The sequence below is a fragment of the Saimiri boliviensis genome, chromosome 6 (genome assembly GCF_048565385.1).
Source record: "Saimiri boliviensis isolate mSaiBol1 chromosome 6, mSaiBol1.pri, whole genome shotgun sequence".
Lineage (NCBI taxonomy): Eukaryota > Metazoa > Chordata > Mammalia > Primates > Cebidae > Saimiri > Saimiri boliviensis.
In genome coordinates, this window is record NC_133454.1 from 65,276,852 (window position 1) to 65,299,997 (window position 23,146).

The following is a 23,146-nucleotide window of genomic DNA, read 5'->3' on the forward strand; positions in this document are numbered from 1 at the left end:
CCCCAGACACACTTGACTAGCTCCATCACTTTGCCTTTGGTCTGTTCACTCACCAAGCCTAGTTTTCATTCTCTCTGCTCACTGACAGCAGGAAACACAGCTGAGCAATCTGTGATTCTCTTTCCTCTGATCACACCAGTTGGTCCCAAGGGAGTGCATGGGTCACAGCCCAGGGCCCCTCTGTGTGTGTTCACCGGCGCTGGACTGCTACCTGTTTGTTGGAGAAAGTTGCTTTCCAGCCTGATTTAAACAAACTGTGGCCTTTTGCCACCTTCTATTCCGTGTATGATTTGGCTTGACGGCTAGCTGATGAAGAATAGGGGAAATGACAAAAGAACATAATAGGGATGGAAAAGAAAAACGGTTGTAGACTTTGAGCCACTGGTTTCCTTACAAACAAGAGCAGAGAAGTACTACTGGGAAGCAACATGGTAAGAGAAAAACAAAAACAAGCACAAAACCTTTAGTAGAGTAGTCTCAGAAGATAGATGAATGACTCGTGTTCTAAATGACAGCTCCCAAAAAACATTATAGAAAATACTTTCTAAGAATTTTCACTGATGAAACATTCAGGCATCTTTTTCTGTTGTTTACTTAAAGCTTAATTTTAAAAACTCAATATAGGACAAAATATTTCTATCTTAAGTAAAACTCTTCTTTTCGTATAGTACTCTAAAACACACAGAGCCTTTCATACAGATAGTCCCATTTGATTCAAGTGAGATTGCAAATATCGTGGTTGACCAAATGGTAAACTAGGGGGAATCTTATGCTGGATGGGATAAAGTAAATGGAAAATTTTTTAGAAAACAAAACCCTAAGCCAAATATAGCAAAGATTAAGATCTACAGGAACATTGTTCTGAATATTTATGGGTAATCCATGAATAATCCTCAGAAATAGATATTGCTCATGCAAATCAGATGAAAAAAATTTGGATGAATTTTTCCAGCACATATGGCAATAAAGCCTATGAGAAGTCTAAAGAGACAGTGATATTCTTTTTTTTTTTTTTTTTTTTTTTTTGAGACAGAGTCTCACTCTGTCACCCAGGCTGGAGTATAGTGTCTGGATCTCAGCTCACTGCAAACTCTGCCTCCCAGGTTCAAGAGATTCTCCTGCCTCAGCCTCCCAAGTAGCTGGAACTATAGGCACCTACCACCATGCCCAGCTAGTTTTTGTATTTTTAGCAGAGACGGAGTTTCACCATGTTGGCCAGACTGGTCTCAAACTCCTGACCTCAGGTGATCCGCCTGCCTCCAACTCCCAAAGTGCTGGGATTACAGGTGTGAGCCATAGTGCCTAGCCGACAGTGACATTCTTGAGGGCCATGGATGCAAAGTTTTAAAGACTAAGAGGAAACTAAGTGCTATTGGTTAGAGAAGAGAAATAATCCTTCTCTGTTACTAAAGACCACACTTCATTAAAAGAGACAGGAAGAAATGAGGAAAAACGCCACTGTACCCTGATACCTACCATGATACTTCATGTTCTTTTTTTGTTTTGTTTTGTTTTGTTTTTTTAAGACACAGTCTCACTCTGTCACCCAGGCTAGAGTGCAGTGCGTGATCTCAGCTCACTGCAACCTCCACCTCCCGGGTTCAAGTGATTCTTGTGCCTCAGCCTCCCAAGTAGGTGGGATTACAGGCACCTGCCACCAAGCCTGGCTAATTTTTGTATTTTCAGTAGAGATGGGGTTTTGCCATGTTGGCCAGGCTGGTCTCGAACTCCTGACCTCAGGTGATCTGCCTACCTCGGCCTCCCAAAGTGCTGGGATTATAGGCATGAGGCACCGTGCCTGGCCGATAATTCATGTTTAGATTGTACGTTGCTTGAGCTTGTTGCTCTCTCTCAGCAAACAGCAAGAGACTGGTTCTGTATGGATTTCTTCTTAAGTAAGACCTTTTCTCCTCCTTAGCAGTGTTTTTTATTTACTCTACTCATGTGGTCATGGAATGCAAATATTCTCTTAACTGCTCTTTCTTATCGTATTAAAAAAAACAACAGAGAGTTTGAGAACTGAGTAAGAGTCTTCCCTTTCAAGTCTTCTCTTCAAATTCCAATATGGCACCCAATTGCTTTTCATTGTAGTCAAGACACAATCAAACTTTTTAGGTTTAATTTTTTTATTTCCTCACCAGGAAGAAGCATTAATCACTGATACCTAAAAATGCAATCACTGCTGGTGACTAGGTTTCTAGAAGAAATATTTTTAAATTTTGTTTGTTTCTTCACCGAAAAGTCACACAGGCACATGAACATCTCAGCTATTCATGCTCTGTTCATGACCTACTTGCTCATGACCACATGAGATTTGTTTAAAAGTGTTCCCCCAGGTTAGAGAGGAAAATAAGACCCTGGTTTTTAACTTTGAATTCCTCTAAAATGTATGCAAAGCACTGTGTCCAAATTTACATGTGCATTTCGTCTGAGGAGAGATCCTTTCTTTTTTTTTTTTTTTTGAGATGGAATTTTGATCTTGTTGCCCAGGCTGGAGTGCAATGGTGTGATCTCAGCTCACTGCAACCTCTGTCTCCTGGGTTCAAGCGATTCTCCTGCCTCAGCCTCCCAAGTTGCTGGGATTATAGGCATGTGCTACCACGCCAGGCTAATTTTGTACTTTCAGTAGAGACGGAGTTTCTCTATGTTGGTCACGCTGGTCTCGAACTCTTGACCTCACATGATCCACCCACTTCAGCCTCCTAAAGTGTTGGGATTACAGGCGTGAGCCACTGCAACCAGCCAGAGACTCTCTATTTGTAACAGATTCCAAGGTGATGTCAATACTGGTCCATGGACCACACTTTAAGTCATAGAAAAAATACATCCAAAGAGGGCGTGCAGAGTTCAGAAAATTTCACCCATTAAGAAGATTCTAATACCAAATTTGTCAATAAACCCTGATGTTCAGCAAAGACAAGACTAAACATTAACTGGCATTGGCTTTTGCCACACTTAGAATTAACAGTGTATCCATGAGATGAAAAGTAATAGCACTCCCCACTATTGAGATGTCTCAAGCTGATTTTTGCCAACGTCATACATCATGGAGGCACTGAATTCCTAATTTTTTTGTGTTTATTCCATCTACCCAATTTATAGACCTGGTTTGTAGGAATTTAATAAAATGCCATCTGTCCTCCAAGTGCAGACAAAAATAGAAACTGATGATGCTTCTGGTCATTTTTTAAAAAATGTAATTGTTGCCTTATCTTCAAAACTGTGAAATACTTTCATCTTTAGGCATATAGCATCTTATTATAAACAGGTATTAAAATAGGTAAAACAAATACATTTCATTATTCCAGTAAGGACAGGATCATCATGTGGTTTTTTTTTGTTTTTTTTTTTTAGTACGTTTACCTTATTTTTCTTCTCCCTTGCTCATTATGGTTGATTTACACAAGATTTATTGATACCTATCAGGAATTTTTGCCAACATCTGAAACTTAATGCAGAAAAGTAAACCAACAATTCTCCTTTCTTACTAATACGCATCTGCCATTGTCCACATGAAAACCTTGTGGTCAAAACCTTAAGATTTTTTTTTTGACTCTATGTCAAGCTCCACACTTAATCAAGTGTCTTATTAAACCATCCTGTCCATTGTTTCCTAGAGTTAGCCACAGTTTCAAATGGGAAACAAAAGAATGACACTAGTTTCCTTCCTTCCATCTCTAACCAAAACCCGCAGCCTCCCCTCTGAGATCTGAAAGGAAAAGATAGCAGGAAAGAGGAAGAGAAGTTACCAAAAAAGGGAAGCAGTAGTATAAAATGTGTTCTGATAGTGTTTATACCACACCTTAAGTAGAGAGTAGGACTAAACCATTTAAAAAATTGTGCCATGTACAGGAGAACCACTTCAACCCAGGTGAAGGTTGCAGTGAGCCAAGATCGTGCCACTGCACTCCACCCTAGGTGACAGAGCAAGGCTCCGTCTCAAAACAAACAATTGTGCCATATAATGCAGACTGTTAGGGACTAGGGACATAGGCGATGCTGTCAGATCTACTTGTCCCACTATTTCTTAGCATTTTTTTTTTTTTTTTTGAGATCCAATCTCACTCTGTCACCCAGTGCAGTGGCATGATATTGGCTCACAGCAACTTCTGCCCTTCCAGGTTCAAGCGATTCTCCTGTGTCAGCCTCCAGAGCATTTGGAATTACAGGCATGTGGCACCACATCTGGCTAATTTTTCTATTTTTAGTAGAGATGGGGTTTTCCCATTTGGCCAGGCTGGTCTCGAACTCCTGGCCTCAAGTAATCCACCTGCCTTGCCCTCCCGAAGTGCTGGGGATTACAGAGGTGAGCCACCATGCCTGGCCTGTTGCTTGGCTTTTTTTTTTTTTTTTTTTTAGACGGAGTTTCGCTCCTTACCGAGGCTGGAGTGCAATGGTGCGATCTCGGCTCACCGCAACCTCCGCCTCCTGGGTTCAGGCAATTCTCCTACCTCAGCCTCCTGAGTAGCTGGGAGTACAGGCACGCGCCACCACGCCCAGGTAATTTTTTATATTTTTAGTAGAGATGGGGTTTCACCATATTGACCAGGATGGTCTCGATCTCTTGACCTCGTGACCCACCCGACTCGGCCTTCCAAAGTGCTGGGATTACAGGCGTGAGCCACCGTGCCTGGCCCTTTTTTTTTTTTTTTTTTTTTTTTTTAACTGAGATGGAGTCTTACTCTGTCATCCAGGCTAGAGTGCAGTGGTGCAAACTTGGCTCACTGCAACCTCTGTCTCCTGGGTTCAAGCAATTCTCCTGTTTCAGCCTCCTTAGTAGCTGGGACTACAGTCACACACTACCATGCCTGGCTATTTTTGTATTTTTAGTAGAGATAGGGTTTCACCATATTGTTTAGGATGGTCTGGAATTCCTGACCTCAGGTGATCCACCTGCCTCAGCCACACAAAGTGCTGGGATTGCAGGCATGAGCCACATGCCCACCTCTTAGCATTCTTATGCCCCTTTTTCCTCATCTATAAAACAAGGATAACACTGCAGGCTGCCTACCTAAATATCCCTCTCTCCTTCCTCTTTATTAACAGAATTTCATTTGGTGGTCTCCCAGCCCCCCTCGAAACTAGCTCTGACCAGACATGTTGACAGAAGTCCTTCAAAAGAAATACCCACTGCATTTCTCTCTGGAAGGCAGTTGTAATGTCTTGAAAAGTTATATTATGATCTCAAAAATGAAAGACATATGCTAAGAATAGTGCAGAAAGAAGATAGAACGACTCTGGGTTCTTGGTGACCTCTCATGAAGTCACACAAAACTGAACTGGCCTCCTTATTGAATGGAAGGGAAATAAAAACCTGACTTCTTATAATAGGATTTTATTTCTTTCTTTTTCTTTTTTTTAAAGACAGGGTTTCACCATGTTGGCCAGGCTGGTCTTGAACTCCTGACCTCAGGTGATCCACCCGCCACGGCCTTCCAGAGTGCTTAGATTACAGGCGTGAGCCACCACGCCCAGCCCAATAGGATATTCTGTTACAGGTAACACAATCCTGATTACCATTTCAGAGTTACTGAGAACATTATTAAGTGTGATAATGAACATAAAAATGGTTAACACAGGGTTTAGCATATCATAAGCATGCATTACTGTTAGTAGTTAACACTGCCATTATTAGTAGTACTGTTATTATTACTGTTCTCCCTGGCTTCTTTGTTCTCTTTCCTACACACAAGTTTTTTCTGTTCCACTTCATTTCTACACACTTCAAATTCGGGCACTCATGATGTTACCTCTGGATTACACTTTTGGTTATAATCAACCCACAAAGTATTCTAGTTGTGCCTTGAAAGATAAATTGTTTTAGACAGGCAGAGAGAAGAGTGGAGGGCCTTACTGGTGAATATGCCAAAAACCCCATGTTTGTTCTTCAGGATTAGTGGGAGATAAGGTTGGAGCCAGTTTGTAAGGGGTTTTCTGTAAGTGGCAAAGGGCAGGCCAAGGAATTTGTACCACATTTTCTTGTTAAAAGATTAGGCCCCCACTTGCTTTTTATTTTTATTTTTTTGAGGTGGAGTCTCGCTCTGTCTCCCAGGCTGGAGTGCAGTGGCACAACCTCAGCTCACTGCAACTTCTGCCTTCCAGGCTCAAGTGATTCTCCTGCCTCAGCCTCCCAAGTAGCTGGGACTACAGGTCAGCCTCCTAAGTAGATGGGACTAAAGGCACCTGCCACCACGCCTGGCTGATTTTTATATTTTTAGTAGAGACTAGGTTTCATCATGTTGGCCAGGCTGGTCACGAACTCCACCCACCTAGGCCTCCCAGAGTGCTGAGATTACAGGCATGATCCACTATGCCCTGCCTACCTGCTTTTTTTTTTTAAGAAAGGAAATAGTAGGATGAAAGAAAAGTACAAATACTCTCTTTTATTTACTTGGTAGTGTTATTCAGCTTCTCTCGAATTTAGTTTGTTTGACTCTAACATAAAGAAGTTAAATGCTCTCAAAGACCCATGCCAGTTCTAAAATTCTAAGATCCATGGGAAATCATTGAAATAACAGTATCTAATGAACAGTATCTAAGAATTAATAGCCTCAATTAATATTAGCTCTGACTTATTCTTCATTTATTCTTTCTGTCAACAGAGTGAATTTATTTTATGTTGCTTACTTTCATATAAAGAACCTTGCTGCCACTTCAAGTCTCATTTTGGAAGCCAACCTTACCATAACAATCAGAATAATCTTCCTCAAACACTTCAGGAATTTGGAGCAGCAAGCCTTGGCCCACCCTGCTTTCTTTTTCTTTCTTTCTTTTTTTTGAGACGTAGTTTCGCTCTTGTTAACCAGGCTAGAGTGCAATGGCGCGATCTCGGCTCACCGCAACCTCCGCCTCCCGGGTTCAGGCAATTGTCCTGCCTCAGCCTCCCCAGTAGCTGGGACTACAGGCACGCGCCCCCATGCCCAGCTAATTTTTTGTATTTTTAGTAGAGACGGGGTTTCACCATGTTGGCCAGGATGGTCTCGATCTCTTGACCTCGTGATCCACCCGCCTCGGCCTCCCAAAGTGCTGGGATTACAGGCGTGAGCCACCGCGCCCGGCCTTCTTCTTCTTCTTTTTTTTTCTAAGACAGGGTCTCACTGTGTCACCCAGGCTTGAGTGCAGTGGTGCAATCATAGCTCACCACCGCCTCAAACTCCTGTACCCAAGCAATTGTCTCGCCTCAGCCTCCTGAGTAGCCAGGCCTATAGGCACACCATACCATGCCCAACTAATTTTTTTAATTTTTTGTAGAGACAAGCTCCCATTACCCCGCCCAAGCTGGTCTCAAACTCGTGGGCTCAAGTGATCCTCCCTCCTCAGCCTCCCAAAGTGCTAAGACAACAGGGATGAGCCACTGCGCCCGGCCCCATCCTGCCTTCATACCCCTTCGTCAACTAACTCAGGTCCCCGCCAACCTCCGCTCTTTCCGGTCTTTTCCATCTTTCCACATCTTACACACAATGCTAGACTCAAAGCTAAGCAGAACATTAATTTACAAATCAAATGTGACATAATAGTTCAAATGGCTTAGTAACTAATAAATACGCCATGCTTATTTTTAAAGTAGGTTTATTGGGTTTCAATTATATCTGTAATGTCAATCGTAAGAGAACACAGAGGAAAAGTTTTAAAACAATAAGGAGGTCATAACATCACCATCCAATGTGAAAAACAGTAACTTTGGGGGTTATTTCTTCGAGAGATTTTTGGATGGCTTTCAAGTAGCTGTAATCATTTTGAGTATTAATGTTATTCGAGTACACACTTTTTCCATATTATATTTTTTCAGACTCCCAAACCTCTTTCATTGGGGTGTATGGGCCTCTGCGCGGCCCTCACTGCACAGCCTGTTGTTCATTGGCGCTGCTTCCCGAATCCTGGGGCTTCATCATGTCGAGGAGATCGGGCGGACTGGAGAACGGCTCGATGCGCAGGGCCTCGAAGGCGTCACCTACCCGCAAGGCCAGCCCCACGGTGGCTGGGGCCTGCGGTCGCGCTGTTTGGCTGGTGAAGCCGCACTCGCCCAGTGTCTTGCCGTCATCCAAGAGTTGGTCGTCCTTGTACAGCCGCTGCTCGTCGGGTGGCCGCTGGAGGATTCCCTCCACGATGCGCTTCAGCTCCAACACCGTGCTGGACTCCTTGGCGTTCGTGAAGATGGTGGTCTTGCGGCGCCGGACCATGAGAAACACGTCCATGGCGGCGGCAGCCTCTCCCGTCTATACGCCGGCGCCGTCGCGATCCGCCCCTTTCCCGGCAGCCCGCGCGCGGCCGGCCCGGCGCCGCCCCGCCCCCTCCGGCCACGGCCCTGTTCTCCACGTGATCATACTGGCTTTCTATGAGACTACCTTGTAGCTACGTAATGTTGTGAATTTACTTTGAAAGACTGAAGACACGCAAGAAGATAAAAAAGAATAATGAAATGAACATCCATGTATCTCACAGAGCTTAAGAAATAAAACATTATCAGGCCAGGCGCTGTGGCTCACTCACCTGTAATCCCAGAACTTTGGAAGGCCGAGGTGGGCGTATCACCTGACACCAGGAGTTCGAGACGAGCCTGATCAACATGGAGAAACCACGTCTTTACTAAAAATACAAAAAATTTAGCCAGGCGTGGTGGTGCATGCCTATAATCCCAGCTACTCAGAGGGTGAGACAGGATAATTGCTTCAACACGGGAGGCGGAGGTTGCAGTGAGCCGACATAGCTCCACTGCACCCCAGCCTGGGCAACAAGAAACAATGTCTCAAAAACAAACAAACATTATCGATGCAATTGATACCCTCTGTGTAATCATCCTCATTTGCAGCTCCCTCCATCTCTAACATATGTAACCACTTTCTGAAATTTGGTGATTATTCAGCTCACACATTTCTTTATGCTTTTACCACATACGTATGTATTGCTAAGTAATATGTAATATTATTTGCATGTTTCGAACTTTATACAATTAGTATAACGAAATGTATAAAGTATTCTACAACTTGCTTTTATTTCCTGCTCAACATTATGATTATGGAAGTTGCCCATGTTGATTCATATTTGCTCAAATATTTAATAAACATGTATTTATATAAATATATTCTCAAATAAATATATAATAATTTCTCTTGTGTTCTCCTACTGTTCAATGTTTAGGTGGTTTGCAGCCATAAATAATGTTTTGACAAACGTCTTTCTACATAATACATTTTTTTTTCTCATTTAGGATAATTCCCTGGTGTTAAATTACCAAAAAGCATGAACATTTTTAACATCCTTGCACATACTTACTGCCACACTGGAGGATTGTACAAATTTTTTATTGCCACCAAACATATCAGTTCCTTGTTTTATCACATACTAGCAGCTATGGATGATATTACTAGTTCTTTCTTCAACTTTGGCTAATTTGCTTAGCGAAAACTGGTATACTGATTTCTGGTGAAGTTGAAATTGAAGAACTTTTCCTTGTTATCTGTAATCATATGAACTCCTTTGTCTTTTCATACCTTTTGTCCATCAGTACTGTTGGAAACAGTGTTTTATCTTAATAGCTTTTTTATATAATACTATACTAACTCTTGTTAAATTAGCTACAGATACTTTTCCTAGTTTTTTTTTTTTTTTTTTGTACCCGGTTTAGTTTTACAATAATGTCTATATGTATATAATTAAAGGGTCTGATAAGTAATTCTGTTATGTCAGCTTGCTTATATGGCTGGGATACATATAATAGCATAGAACAGTATGATTGTAAAATCATTAATATATTATTAAATTTACAAATGGATATGTTAATTTGAAATTGACTACGTTTTTCGATTCTCTAGATAGTTTTGACTCATCCAATTCCCAGAATAGCATTGACAGAACTGCTAAATGTTGACCTCCATGATATTTGTAAAGAATAGACAGCCTTTAATAGCCTACGGAGATCTTTCATTTACATTTTCTTTGCTTCATTTATTATTATGTTCTCCTAAGGAAATAATTAGCAGGTCAAGTTTAAATGACCATTAAAATCTTTCAAATTGCATTTCACTAAATTGTCTAATGTTAGGAAAATTAACATTCAGTTGCTATTTCTGTATGAATTTCTTCTAATTTGAGGAACAGCCATTTGTACTATTTTTGTTTTTTCTTTCTCGAGACAGAATTTCACTCTTGTTGCCCAGGCTGGAGTGCAATGGTGCGATCTCGGCTCACTGCAACCTCTGCCTCCCGGGTTCAAGCAATTCTCCCGCCTCACCCTCTCAAGTAGCTGGGAATACGGGCACACCGCCAGGCCCAGCTAATTTTGTATTTTTAATAGAGACAGGTTTCCTCCATGTTGGTCAGGCTGGTCTCAAACTTCTGACCTCAGGTGATCCACCCGCCTCGGCCTCTCAAAATGCTAAGATTACAGGGATGAGCCACTGAGCCTGGCCCATTTGTACAATTTCAAAATAAAGATTTGACCTTTAAAAGCATTCAAGACTTAGGTTGAATGAATCAATGATTGTACTCTGAGAAGAAGAGTAAAAATAGGTAGTCATTTATTCACCATTCTCACACCTCCTCTGCTATGAAGAATGTCCCAGGTATTAGAAGTCTCCTTTGAAGCCTTATGGAATTAATATAGCTCTTAGAGGGTCAAAGCAACTCTCAGTCTAACAAGAACCGTTTATTGAACACTTGTTCTATGTCTAAGCCTGAGGCAGATGCTGAAAAATACAGGAAGAATGAATAGTGATCCTTCTAGAAAGAGCAGAAAGGGGAATTGTATGGTGAGAAACAGAGCTGTAGGTCAGTAAGCCAGGTTATATAATGATCTTTCATGATCTGCTAAAGAATATGGACTTTGTTTCATAGCAATTGACAGCCTTAAAGTATTTTTTCTTTTATTTTGGACATCCCATAGATCAATAGGCATCTTTAAAATACATGGACATGTTTGGTATAACCTTTGTTATATTCGCAGCACCATGAATCTAATCAAATAATAAAATGTCATTAGCCAGCTGCAGTGGCTCATGCCTTTACAGGGCTTTGGGTGGCTGAGGCAGGAGGATCACTTGAGCCAGGACTTTAAGACCAGCCTGGGCAACATAGTGAGACCCTGTCTCTTCAAAAAAAAAAAAAAAAAAAAATTAAAATTTAAAATTTAAAATCAGCTGGGTGTGGTAGAGCACACCTATAGTCCCAGCTATTGGGAGGTGGGAGTGGGGGTGAGGTGGGAGATCACTCTTGCACCAGAGGTCTAGGCTGCAGTGTGCTATGATCATGCCACTGCTCTCCAGCCTGGGCCACACAGCAAGACTTTGTCTCTAAAAATAAAAATAATGCAATGTCATCATTTCTTCTTGAATAAAAAATGCATATTAGAAAGATAATTCAAAAAGAAGTGTAGAAAGTGGCCTGGATAGAGGAGCTATGGATGAAGGATGGCTAGTGAGAGACAGACGACAAGAGTCCAGGCAAGATAGGAAGATTGGTGTTAAATGATGTCATGCTACGCACTGTGGGGAATACGAAGCTGAACAAGACACACCCCTGCTGTCAAGGATGGATGAATGAAAATGCCAGCTCCATGCTTGTTTACCCTAACATTACTCCTCTGGAGCCAGTGATATAGAAAGATATGGATAAGAGAAGATAGGCTTATATTAAAATCCTGCTGAAGATAAAGATTATAGAAAGCAATATACTTTTTGCTTGATATTTTCAATTTGACTATGCCATTTTCCATGTCTTTATATAATCAATTTATGCACCCTGCTGTTTGTGTTTTGGCTAACAGTACAAAATAAGGCAACGGGAACAATGCAGTCAGCAGTTGCCTGGACTTGTTAGCGGATGTGATTTCAGTAACTAACTACTTGCTGACTCAGAGACAGAGGAAAGCAAAAATCTCCTCTCCCTGTTCTGTGGCCAGCCGAGTGATAACGAGGCTGTCAAAGTCCACAGTGATGGGGACTCTTGATAGTGCTCAGCTTGTTTCTTTGTTGTGTCACTGGTTAATCTGAAGTTTCATTCTAAACATAAAGAGATACATCAGTCATGTAAATCATTGTTGGGGCTTTGTATCCGGTCCAAAAAGACTAGCCCTCCTTCCTTTTTCCATGGCCGCAGTCTCCATGGTTCACCTGATTAGTCGGGTGGCTCCACAGAGTGAGCTGGAAATTACCGAAGTGCCCTCCCCCAACCCTGTCAATTAGCACAAACACCCAGCACAGAGCCAGTCCCCAGGAGAAAAGGATTGGATTTGGAACTAGATAGGGTTGAATACTGGCTTTGTCAGGCTGAATGACCTTCTGAAAGTTAGTTAACCTCTTGCAACCACAGGTTTCTCACCTCTAAACCAGTGGTTATGAAATGCCCACATGAATGTATTCAAAATAATAGATGTACAGCACCTGGCACTCTCATGCTTTGCTGGTAGAAATGTAAAATGGTGCAGCCACTTTCGAAAACAGTTTGGCAATTTCTTAAAAAGTTAAACATAAATTTACCATACAACCCAGCAATTCTATGCCTGGGCATCTACCCAAGAGGAATGAAAACATATGTCCACACAAAGACTTGTGTGTGAATGTTCATAGCAGCATTATTCATAACTGAACTGCAAAAACATTATGCTAAGTGAAAGAAGCCAGATAAAAAAGATGACATATTGAATGAGTTTATTTACTTGAGGAAAGGCAACGCTACAGAGACTTAAAGTAGCTTAGATTTGCCTGGGGCTGGGGAACAGGACAGGAAGAGCAAATGGGCATGAGAGATCTTTTTGGGGTGATGAAAATGTTCTAAAATTGGATTGTGGTGAGGGGTGCACAACCGTAGATGGACTAAAAGTTATTGAATAGTACACTTAAAATAGTGACACTTTATAGTGTAGAAATTATATCTTGGCCGGGTGCTCACACCTGTAATCCCAGCACTTTGGGAGGCCAAGGCAGGTGGCTCACCTGAGGTCAAGAGTTCAAGACCAGCCTGGCAAACCCCTCCATCTCTACTAAAAATACAAAAATTGGGCATGGTGGTGTGAACCTGTCATCCCAGCTACTTGAGAGGTTGAGGCATTAGAATAGCTTGAGCCACCGAGGCAGAGTTTGCAGCGAGCCAAGATGGTACCACTGCACTGCAGCCTAGGTGAAAGAGTGAGACTCAGTCTCAAAAAAAGAAAGAAAGAAAGAAATTATACCCCAATAAAACTGTTTTTAAAAACCCACCAGCACATAGGAGGCTCTCAGTACTGTAGCAAATAGCTATTTAGTGCACACTTACTGGTAAGCAAGCACTACTTTATGCCACACCCCTTTGCTGGATTTAACTCATTTCTTACGCCGTGTTTCAGAAACTTGTCTTTCAAATGCCACTTTCACTATTTTCCATAATGGCTTCTTACCACCTGTACAGTTAATTATTAACCTAATATTATTATTAAAACCAGCTTGGTTTTTAAAAAACTTATAAACAAGGCCAAGTGCTGGTGGCTCACACTTGTAATCCCAGAACTTTGGGAGGCCGAGGAAGGTAGATCACTTGAGCTCAGAAGTTAGACACCAGCCTGGGCAATATGGCAAAACTCCCCATCTCTACAAAAAATGCAAAAATTTGCCACGGATTGTGATGCACGCACACCTGTGATCCCAGCTACTTGGGAGGTTGAGGTGAGAGGACTGCTTGAGCCCGAAAGATCGAGGTTGCAGTGAGCCAAGATCACACCACTGCACTCCAGCCTGGGTGACAGAGTGCGTGTCTGTCTCAGAAAACCAACAAACAAAAAATCTTACACATAAAAATCTGATCTCTATGGTAAATGGAAAGTTACTACAGTCAGGCGCCAGATAACATTTCAGTCAACTACAGGCCGTGTATGCGATGGTAGTCCGGTAAGATTATAGAGGGATCTTTCCCTTCTGCACCCTGGAAGACCATGGCGTTGCCAAGGGCCGCGCCTCCGGTGTTGTTGAAGTTTCGAGAACGCGCTTGCACCCCAAGCCTTGCTTCTGCTGGGGGCTGGGGGTGTCCCCCTTGCCAACATGTGTATCTTTTACCTGGGACGGAAGAAGGCAAAAGTTTCCCCTTCTCTGGTCACGTGGTGAGATCCCCCTCTGCGGCCACCTGGTGTCTGATGAACGCGAGCTGCTCCCCTCTGCATCCCGGGAGGCTGCGCACAAATTATGCGGAGCACAAGGTCGAAGTGGTGGCAGGGATGCTTTCACCTCCCAGCGCTGCCCCACCCCGTCCGTGTCAGCGGCTGTACTGATCTCGTCCTGTGCTGGGGCTGTAGTCTCCGGACAGGCCTGCGGGTGCCTTACGGAAAGCCCCAATTGCAGGGGCCGGGTTCACAGGGGCGGCCGGGTAGTCAAGTGCGCTCGCACCAAACCGCAAAACACTGAGCATGTGACTGCGCAGGGCCAAGGACAGGTTCCTGGCGCCTGAAGACCCAGGTGTTGGGGACTGGGTGTTACCACTCTCGATTCGGATAAATTTGAAGACACGTGGCTGAGAAGCGGCTTATCCCAGATGGCTGTGGGGTAGGATACATCCCCTCACATAATCGCGTCCTTCTAGACAAGTAGCGGACTCTGCGCTCATGAGGGCTTCCACTGTGCTGTCCATTCCAAATACCCATTAACAAATCCCAGTAACAAAACTTCCTGTTATTAAAAAAAATAAATTAATTAAAAAAAAAAAAAGGCCGGGCGCGGTGATTCACGCCTGTAATACAGCAATTCGGGAGGCTGAGGTGGGCGGATCACTTGAGGTCAGGAGTTCGAGACCAGCCTGCCCAACATGGTGAAACCCTGTCTCAACTAAAAATACAAAAATTAGCCAGGTATTAGTGTAGAGCGTATCACCGCGCTCCTGCGGCTTCATCATCATCCACTCAGAATCTATGGAAGTGGAGCACCTGTAACACCAGTTTGCTCGGGAGGCTGAGGCATGAGAATTACTTGAACCCGGGAGGCAGAGGTTGCAGTGAGCCAAGATCGTGCCACTGAACTCCAATCTGGACAACAGAGAGAGACTCTGTCTCAAATAAAGAATAAGTATTTAAAAAATTTAAAAAAATTTTAAAAGCTAATGTATTATTGAAGAAAGAGGGCTGGGCGAGGTGGCTTACACCTGTAATCCCAGCACTTTGGGAGGCTGAGGCGGATGGATCACTTGAGGTCACGAGTTTGAGACCCGCCTGGTCAACGTGGTGAAACCCTGTCTCTACTAAAAATACAAAAAATGAGCTGGGCATGGTGGTGTGTTCCTGAAATCCCAGCTACTTGGAAGGTTGAGGCAGAAGAATCTTGAACCCAGGAGGTAGAGGTTGCAGTGAGCCAAGATCTCGCCACTGCACACTCCAACCTAAGTGACAGAGCAAGACTCCCTCTAAAAAAAAGAAGAAAGAAAACATTTTCAAATAAATTTAGGGTAGCCCAAGTGTAGTGCACAGAATGTTCCAGGCCTTCACATTGCCTCACTGCTCACTCATGACTCACCCAAATTCCAGTCCTGTAAGCTCCATTCATTGAAAGTGCCTAGACAGGCGTTCCTTTATAAAAATACCTTTCATAGTGTATTTTTACTGTACCTTTTCTATGTTTAGATACACAAATAATTCCCATGTGTTACAATTGCCTGCAGTATTCAGCACTGTGCAGTATACACGTCATCCAGGTTTGCAGCCTGGGAACTACAGACTATATCATACAGCCTGGATGCATAGTAGGCTTTGCCATCCAGGCTTGTGTAAGTGCACTCTAGGATGTTTGAACAATGATGAAACCACCTAATGATGCATTTCCCAGACGTATCCTGTTGTTCAGCAACGCATGACTGTACAGCGAAAATAAGCACAAGGAATGCCAAATGGTCTTAGTTTGTGGATAGCTGCTATTGCCTAAAGAAGACTTGCTCTCTCTGGAGTAGGGATAGAAAGGACACTAAGTGTGAGAGAGGCGGCTTAGCCATACTAGATATAATCACACTGGAGACTGGGGTCAATGGGTGAGAAGAGAGGGCTTTTGCACTGCCCGCTATTCTGCAGAGCTGAAAGACTGAGACTAGACGCCTACTCAGAGCTTATCACTGCGCACCTGCAGCTTCATCATCATCCACTGAGAATCCATGGAAGTGGAGCTGGAGATGCTGGGGAGAGGGGTTGGGGTTGAGTGGGAGGCAGCAGAACATGGAGGTTCAGGAGCCTCCCTCCCCTGAGGCAGTGAGGGGCCTGGGAGAATGGCTGAGACTGGGATAGTCGAAAGGGCACAGTTGGAAGCTGGTGAGATTCGAGCAGATCTGGGAAGCCCAGTGTATACCCAGTGGAGGCTGGATGTGTGCCACCCTAATTGTGACCCCTAGAATGGGAGCTGAGGGACACTGAAAGTGGTCAAACCCGGCGAGTGTCCCATGTCAGGGAACTGCACAGCTCACCAAAGAACTCACCCTCACACTGCTGTGAGAGTCAGAACTCAGATTCCTGGACAGGCGGGCATCAGTAGCCAGGGAGAGACCGAAGAGCCAAGAGGACCACAGGGCATCTCTCTTGTGGAGGGAAGGCATGTGTTCCCTTCCCTGGAGGAGAAAGGAACTTGGAGGGATGCAGGAGGGCACCAGGCCAGCACTAATTTGGATACGAAATTAAAATTAAACTACACTGGCTTTTTCGGGTAACTAAAACTGATCAGGCACTTACGGGCTCTGCCCAAGAGGTAGTTAAGGAAAACTTTTCTTTCTTCAAGTTAATGGCTTACCGAGAACATGGAAAATATTGGGAAAGAGGGAGTAAACTTTCTTCCCTACAATGAGAGAGAGATTGAGTGTGGTGAAAGGTGGTAATTAAAGAAAACAAAATATTTCTTTTGCTATTCCACTTGATTCAGACTGTTCAGCCAATTGGGGAGACAGGGATTAAAACAATTGCAAAAGATCTCATTTTTGTACTCTGCCATTCAACTAATGCCTGTTACTGTAATATCTAACATTATCTTTGGTGTCGGCTGTATTTTGGGAAACTGCTCCAGGGGAAGTGAAGAGTTGCTCTCAGCCCCACCCTTCCAGCCCTGGGGTTGCCAGCAGAGGCACTGAAAGATGTAGGGCAGAATGGTGTCTAACCTGTTTCTCTTCTCCACCTTCATCAACCTTGATCTGTCCTTTCCAAGCTGTGAACATCCAGGGCAAAATTTAGTCACCGCATATACTTGAACAAAATAACCACTGTCTCTCTGTTTATTTTTTCCTCTCTTTTTTACCACGGAGCCACCAACGTTCCAGCTTGTTATTTTCTCTTTCTGTTTTCCTCATTTGCTCTGTTTCTCTTCCCTCTTCCTGATTTCTTGACTCTTGCCTTTCTTTGGTCAGCAAGGGAGAAGTTTGCCCAGCAGTTTTTACTTTCCATTGACAGTTCTTAGGGCAAAATGAAAACCCCAGGCTGGAGCTCCCCAAGGCACGGTAAGAGGCAGTGGGTGCATCGGGGTCCACAATCTCCCGCCTGCAAAGCCAGGGGATGAAAGCCAGCTGTGATTTCAGGTTTAGCCTCTTGTTACCTATTTAGCCTCAGGCAAGTCTCAACTTCCTGAATGATGTTTCTTGATCTGTTAGGTGGAATTAATAATAATACCTGTTTCCTAGACTTGTTAGGAAGCCCAAATGAGGTGATATGAAAAGATACACCACAGAGTTCTAGAAAAAAAGCTTTCCTTTCATTATTGTGTTTTGTTTTATTTTTTTAAGGGAGATGGAGTCTTGCTGTGTCACCCAGGCTGGAGTGCAGCAGTGAGATGTCTCTGTCTCAGCCTCCCAGGTAGCTGAGACTACAGATGACAGCCACCATGTTGGCTAATTTTTTGTGTTTTAGTAGAGGTGGGGTTTCACTATGTTGCCCAGGCTGGTCTCAAACTCCTGAGCTCAGGCAATCCTCCTGCCTTGGCCTCCAAAAGTGCTAGGATTATAGGTGTGAGCCGCTGCGCCTGGCCATGCTGGTGGTTTTTGATGTTACACCTTTTAAAAAAAATTTTTTTTTCTTTTTCTTTTCTTTTCTTTTTTTTTTAGAGACAGAGTCTCACTCTGTCACTCAGGCTGGAGTGCAATGGTGAGATCTTTGCTCACCACAACCTCTGTGTCCCAGGCTCAAGGGATTCTCTTGCCTCTGCCACCCGAGTAGCTGGGATTACAGGCACCTGCCACCATGCCTGGCTAATTTTTGTATTTTTAGTAGAGGCAAGGTTTCACCATGTTGCTCAAGCTGGTCTTGAACTCCTGACCTCAGGTAATCCACCCGCCTTAGCCACCCAAAGTGCTGGGATTACAGGCATGAGCCATTGTACCCAGCCAAAAAATAATTTTTCTAATTAAGATCGTGTCTATGTTTTAACATCTTCCAGAAACATAAAATTGAATGAAAAGAGTCTCAGGTTCAAGCAATTCTCCGGCCTCAGCCTCTGGAGTAACTGAGATTACAGGCAGTGCCCACACCGGCTATTTTTTTTTTATGTTTAGTATCGAGGGGAGTTTTGCCATGTTGGCCAGGCTGGTCTCGAACTGCTGGCCTCAGGTGAGCCACCCACCTCGGCCCCCCAAAGTGCTCACAGCCTCACCAGTGTGAGCAGCACCTGGCCTGAGTGTTTATATATATAGATAGATATAGATATAGATATATATAGATATATATATATACACACACACACACACACACACACACACATAGATATGAATGGCGCCTGGCCTGAGTGTTCATATCTATATACGTGTGTGTGTGTGTGCGCGCGTGTGTGTATGTGTGTATATATATGTATGTATATACATATACATACATATATGTATGTATATGTATATATGTATGTATATGTATGTATATGTATGTATATACATATGTACACACACACACACACATGACCGTCAGGCAGTCCTGCTTTGTGTGTTCAAAATGCACAATAAATTATATTGCATTTGTTTCTGCAAATTACTCTTTTCATTCCATTTTTATGTTGCAGTGAGATGAGATCGAACCATTGCATCACAGCCTGGGTGACAAGAATTAAATTCCACTTCATTCCTTCAGCACTGCCTTGAAAAAAATAAAAAATAATTAAAAAAAAAAGAAAGAAAGAAAGAAAGAAACTTCACTTCTAAAATAAAATAAAATAAAAACACAAAGCATATGTTTCTTCTTATCTATTATATATATATATATGTTTTGCACCATATATGCTTATGTTTTTTAATTTATTTTATTTTATTTTCATTGCATTTTAGGTTTTGGGGTACATGTTAAGAACATGCAAGATTGTTGCATAGGTACACACATGGCAGTGTGATTTGCTGCCTTCCTCCCCTTCACCTATATCTGGTATTTCTCCCCATGCTATCTCTCCCCAACCCCTCACCCCCCGCTGTCCCTCCGCTATTTCCCCCTACAGATCCCAGTGTGTGATGCTCCCCTCCCTGTGTGCACGTGTTCTCATTGTTCAGTACCCGCTTATGAGTGAGAACAGATGATGTTTGATTTTTCTGTTCTTACGTCAGTTTGCTGAGATTGATGGTTTCCAGGTTCATCCATGACCCTACAAAGGACACGAACTCATCATTTTTGATGGCTGCATAGTATTCCATGGTGTATATGTGCCACATTTTCCCTTTCCAGTCTATCATCAATGGGCCTTTGGGTTGGTTCCAGATCTTTGCTATTGTAAACAGTGCTGCAATGAACATTCGTGTGCATGTGTCCTTATAGTAGAACAGTTTATAATCCTTTGGATATATACCCAGTATTGGGATTGCTGGGTCAAATGGAATTTCTATTTCTAGGTCCTTGAGGAATCGCCACACTGTCTTCCACAATGGTTGAACTAATTTACACTCCCACCAACAGTGTAAAAGTGTTCCTATTTCTCCACATCCTCTCCAGCATCTGTTGCCTCCAGATTTTTTAATGATCACCATTCTAACTGGTGTGAGATGCTATCTCAATGTAGTTTTGATTTGCATTTCTCTAATGATCAGTGATGATGAGCATTTTTTCATGTTTGTTGGCCTCATGTATGTCTTCTTTTGTAAAGTGTCTGTTCATATCCTTGGCCCACTTTTGAATGGGCTTGTTTGCTTTTTTCTTGTAAATCTGTTTTAGCTCTTTGTAAATTCTGGATATCAGCCCTTTGTCAGATGGGTAAACTGCAAATATTTTTTCCCATTCTATTGGTTGCTGATTCACTCTAATGACTGTTTCTTTTGCCGTGCAGAAGCTGTGGAGTTTGATTAGGTCCCATTTGTCTATTTTGGCTTTTGTTGCCAATGCTTTTGGTGTTTTGGTCATGAAGTCCTTGCCTACGCCTATGTCCTAAATGGTTTTGCCTAGATTTTCTTCTAGGGTTTTTATGGTGTTAGGTCTTATGTTTAAGTATTTAATCCATCTGGAGTTAATTTGAGTGTAAGGAGTCAGGAAGGGGCCCAGTTTCTGCTTTCTGCACATGGCTAGCCAGTTTTCTCAACACCATTTATTAAACAGAGAATCCTTTCCCCATTGCTTGTTTTTGTCAGGTTTGTCAAAGATCGGATGGTTGTAGATATGTTGTGTTGCCTCCAAGGCCTCTGTTCTGTTCCATTGGTCTCTATCTCTGTTTTGGTACCAGTACTATGCTGTTTTGATACCAGTACTATGCTGTTTTGATTACTGTAGTCTTGTAGTATAGTTTGAAGTCCGGTAGTGTGATGCCTCCCGCTTTGTTCTTTTTGCTTAGAATTGACTTGGCTATGCGGGCTCTCTTTTGGTTCCATATGAAGTTTAAGGTGTTTTTTTTCCAGTTCTGTGAAGAAGGTCATTGGTAGCTTGATGTGAATAGCGTTGATTCTGGAAATTACTTTGGGCTGTATGGCCATTTTAACGATACTGGTTCTTCCTAACCATGAATATGGAATATTTCTCCATCTGTTTGTGTCCTCTCTTATTTCGTTGAGCAATGGTTTGTAGTTCTCCTTGAAGAGGTCCTTTATGTTCCTTGTTAGTTGTATTCCTAGGTATTTTATTCTCTTTGTAGCAATTGTCAATGGCAGTTCCTTCTTGATTTGGCTCTCTTTAAGTCTGTTATTGGTGTATAGGAATGCTTGTGATTTCTGAACATTGATTTTGTATCCTGAGACTTTGCTGGGGTTGCTTATCAGTTTCAGGAGATTTTGGGCTGAGACGATGGGGTCTTCTAGATATACAACCATGTCGTCTGCAAATAGAGACAATTTGACTTCCTCCTTTCCTATTTGAATACCCTTTATTTCTTCTTCTTGCCTGATTTCTCTGGCTAGAACTTCCAGTACTATATTGAATAGGAGTGGTGAGAGAGGGCATCCTTGTCTAGTGCCAGATTTCAAAGGGAATGCTTTCAATTTTTGCCAATTCAGTATGATATTGGCTGTTGGTTTGTCGTAAATAGCTTTTATTATTTTGAGATACGTTCTGTCAATACCTAGTTTATTGAGGGTTTTTAGCATAAAGGGCTGTTGAATTTTGTCAAAAGCCTTCTCTGCATCAATTGAGATAATCATGTGGTTTTTGTCTTTGGTTCTGTTTATGTGGTGAATTATGTTTATAGACTTGCGCATGTTGAACCAGCCCTGCATCACCAGGATGAATTTTACTTGATCATGGTGGTAAGCTTTTTGATGTGCTGTTGCAATCGGCTTGCCAGTATTTTATTGAAGATTTTTGCATCTATGTTCTTCATGGATATTGGCCTCAAGTTTTCTTTTCTTGCTGAGTCTGTGCTGGGTTTTGATATCAGTATGATATTGGTCTCATAAAATGATTTGGGAAGGATTCCATCTTTTTGGATATTTTGGAATAGTTTCAAAAGAAATGGTACCAGCTTCTCTTTGTATGTCTGGTAGAATTCGGCTGTGAACCCATCTGAACCTGGGCTTTTTTTGGGTGGTAGGCTCTTAATTGCTGCCTCAACTTCAGACCTTGTTATTAGTCTATTCAGGGTTTTGACTTCTTCCTGGTTTAGGCTTGGGAGGATGCAAGTGTCCAGGAATTTATCCATTTCTTCCAGGTTTACTAGATTATGTGCATAGAGTTGTTTGTAATAATCTCTGATGATGGTTTGGATTTCTGGGGAATCTGTGGTGATATCCCCTTTATCACTTTTTATTGCATCTATTTGATTATTCTCTCTTTTCTTTTTTATTAATCTGTCTAGTGGTCTATTTTATTGATCTTTTCGAAAAACAGCTCCTGGATTTATTGATTTTTTGAAGGTTTTTTTTTTTGTCTCCATCTCCTTCAGTTCTGCTCTGATCTTAGTTATTTCTTGTCTTCTGCTAGGTTTTGAGTTTTTTTGATCTTGCTTCTCTAGCTCTTTCAATTTTGATGATAGTGTGTCATTTTAGATCTCTCCTTGCTTCTCATGTGGGCATTTATTGCTATATATTTTCCTCTAGAGACTGCTTTAAACGTGTCCCAGAGATGCTGGTATGTCATGTCTTCGTTCTTGTTAATTTTGAAGAACATCTTTATTTCTGCCTTCATTTCATTGTTTATCCAGTCAACATTCAAGAGCCAGTTGTTCAGTTTCCATGAAGCTGTGCAGTTCTGAGTTAGTTCCTGAATTCTGAGTTAGTTCCTGAATTCTGAGTTCTAACTTGATTGCACTGTGGTCCAAGAGACTGTTTGTTGTGATTTCCGTTCTTTTGCATTTGCTGAGGAGTGATTTACTTCCAATTATGTGGTCAATTTTAGAGTAGGTGTGATGTGGTGCTGAGAAGAATGCATATTCTGCGGATTTGGGGTGGAGAGTTCTGTAAATGTCTATTAGGTTTGCTTGGTCCAGGTCTGAGTTCAAGTCCTGAATATCCTTGTTGATTTTCTGTTTGGTTGATCTGTCTAATATTGACAATGGGGTATTAAAGTATCCCACTATTATTGTGTGGGAGTCTAAGTCTCTTTGTAAGTCATTAAGAACTTGCCTTATGTATCTGGGTCCTCCTGTATTGGGTGCATATATATTTAGGATTATTAGCTCTTCTTGTTGCATTGATCCTTTTACCATTATGTAATGTCCTTTGTCTATTTTGATCTTTGTTGCTTTGAAGTCTATTTTATCAGAGAGGAGAATTGCAACTCCTGCTTTTATTTATTTATTTATTTATTACTTTCCATTTGCTTGGTAAATCTTCCTCCATCCCTTTATTTTGA

At 42.3% G+C, this 23,146-nt stretch overlaps 1 protein-coding gene across 1 annotated transcript; it reads right to left on the reverse strand.

Annotated features, from left to right (window-relative positions):
- Positions 1-7,835: 7,835 nt before the first annotated feature.
- On the reverse strand, positions 7,836-8,195 carry LOC101031320 (elongin-B). The gene has a single exon (XM_003923505.2). The coding sequence runs from the start codon at positions 8,193-8,195 to the stop codon at positions 7,836-7,838; it is 360 nt and encodes a 119-aa protein (XP_003923554.1).
- Between the last annotated feature and the right edge of the window lie 14,951 nt (positions 8,196-23,146).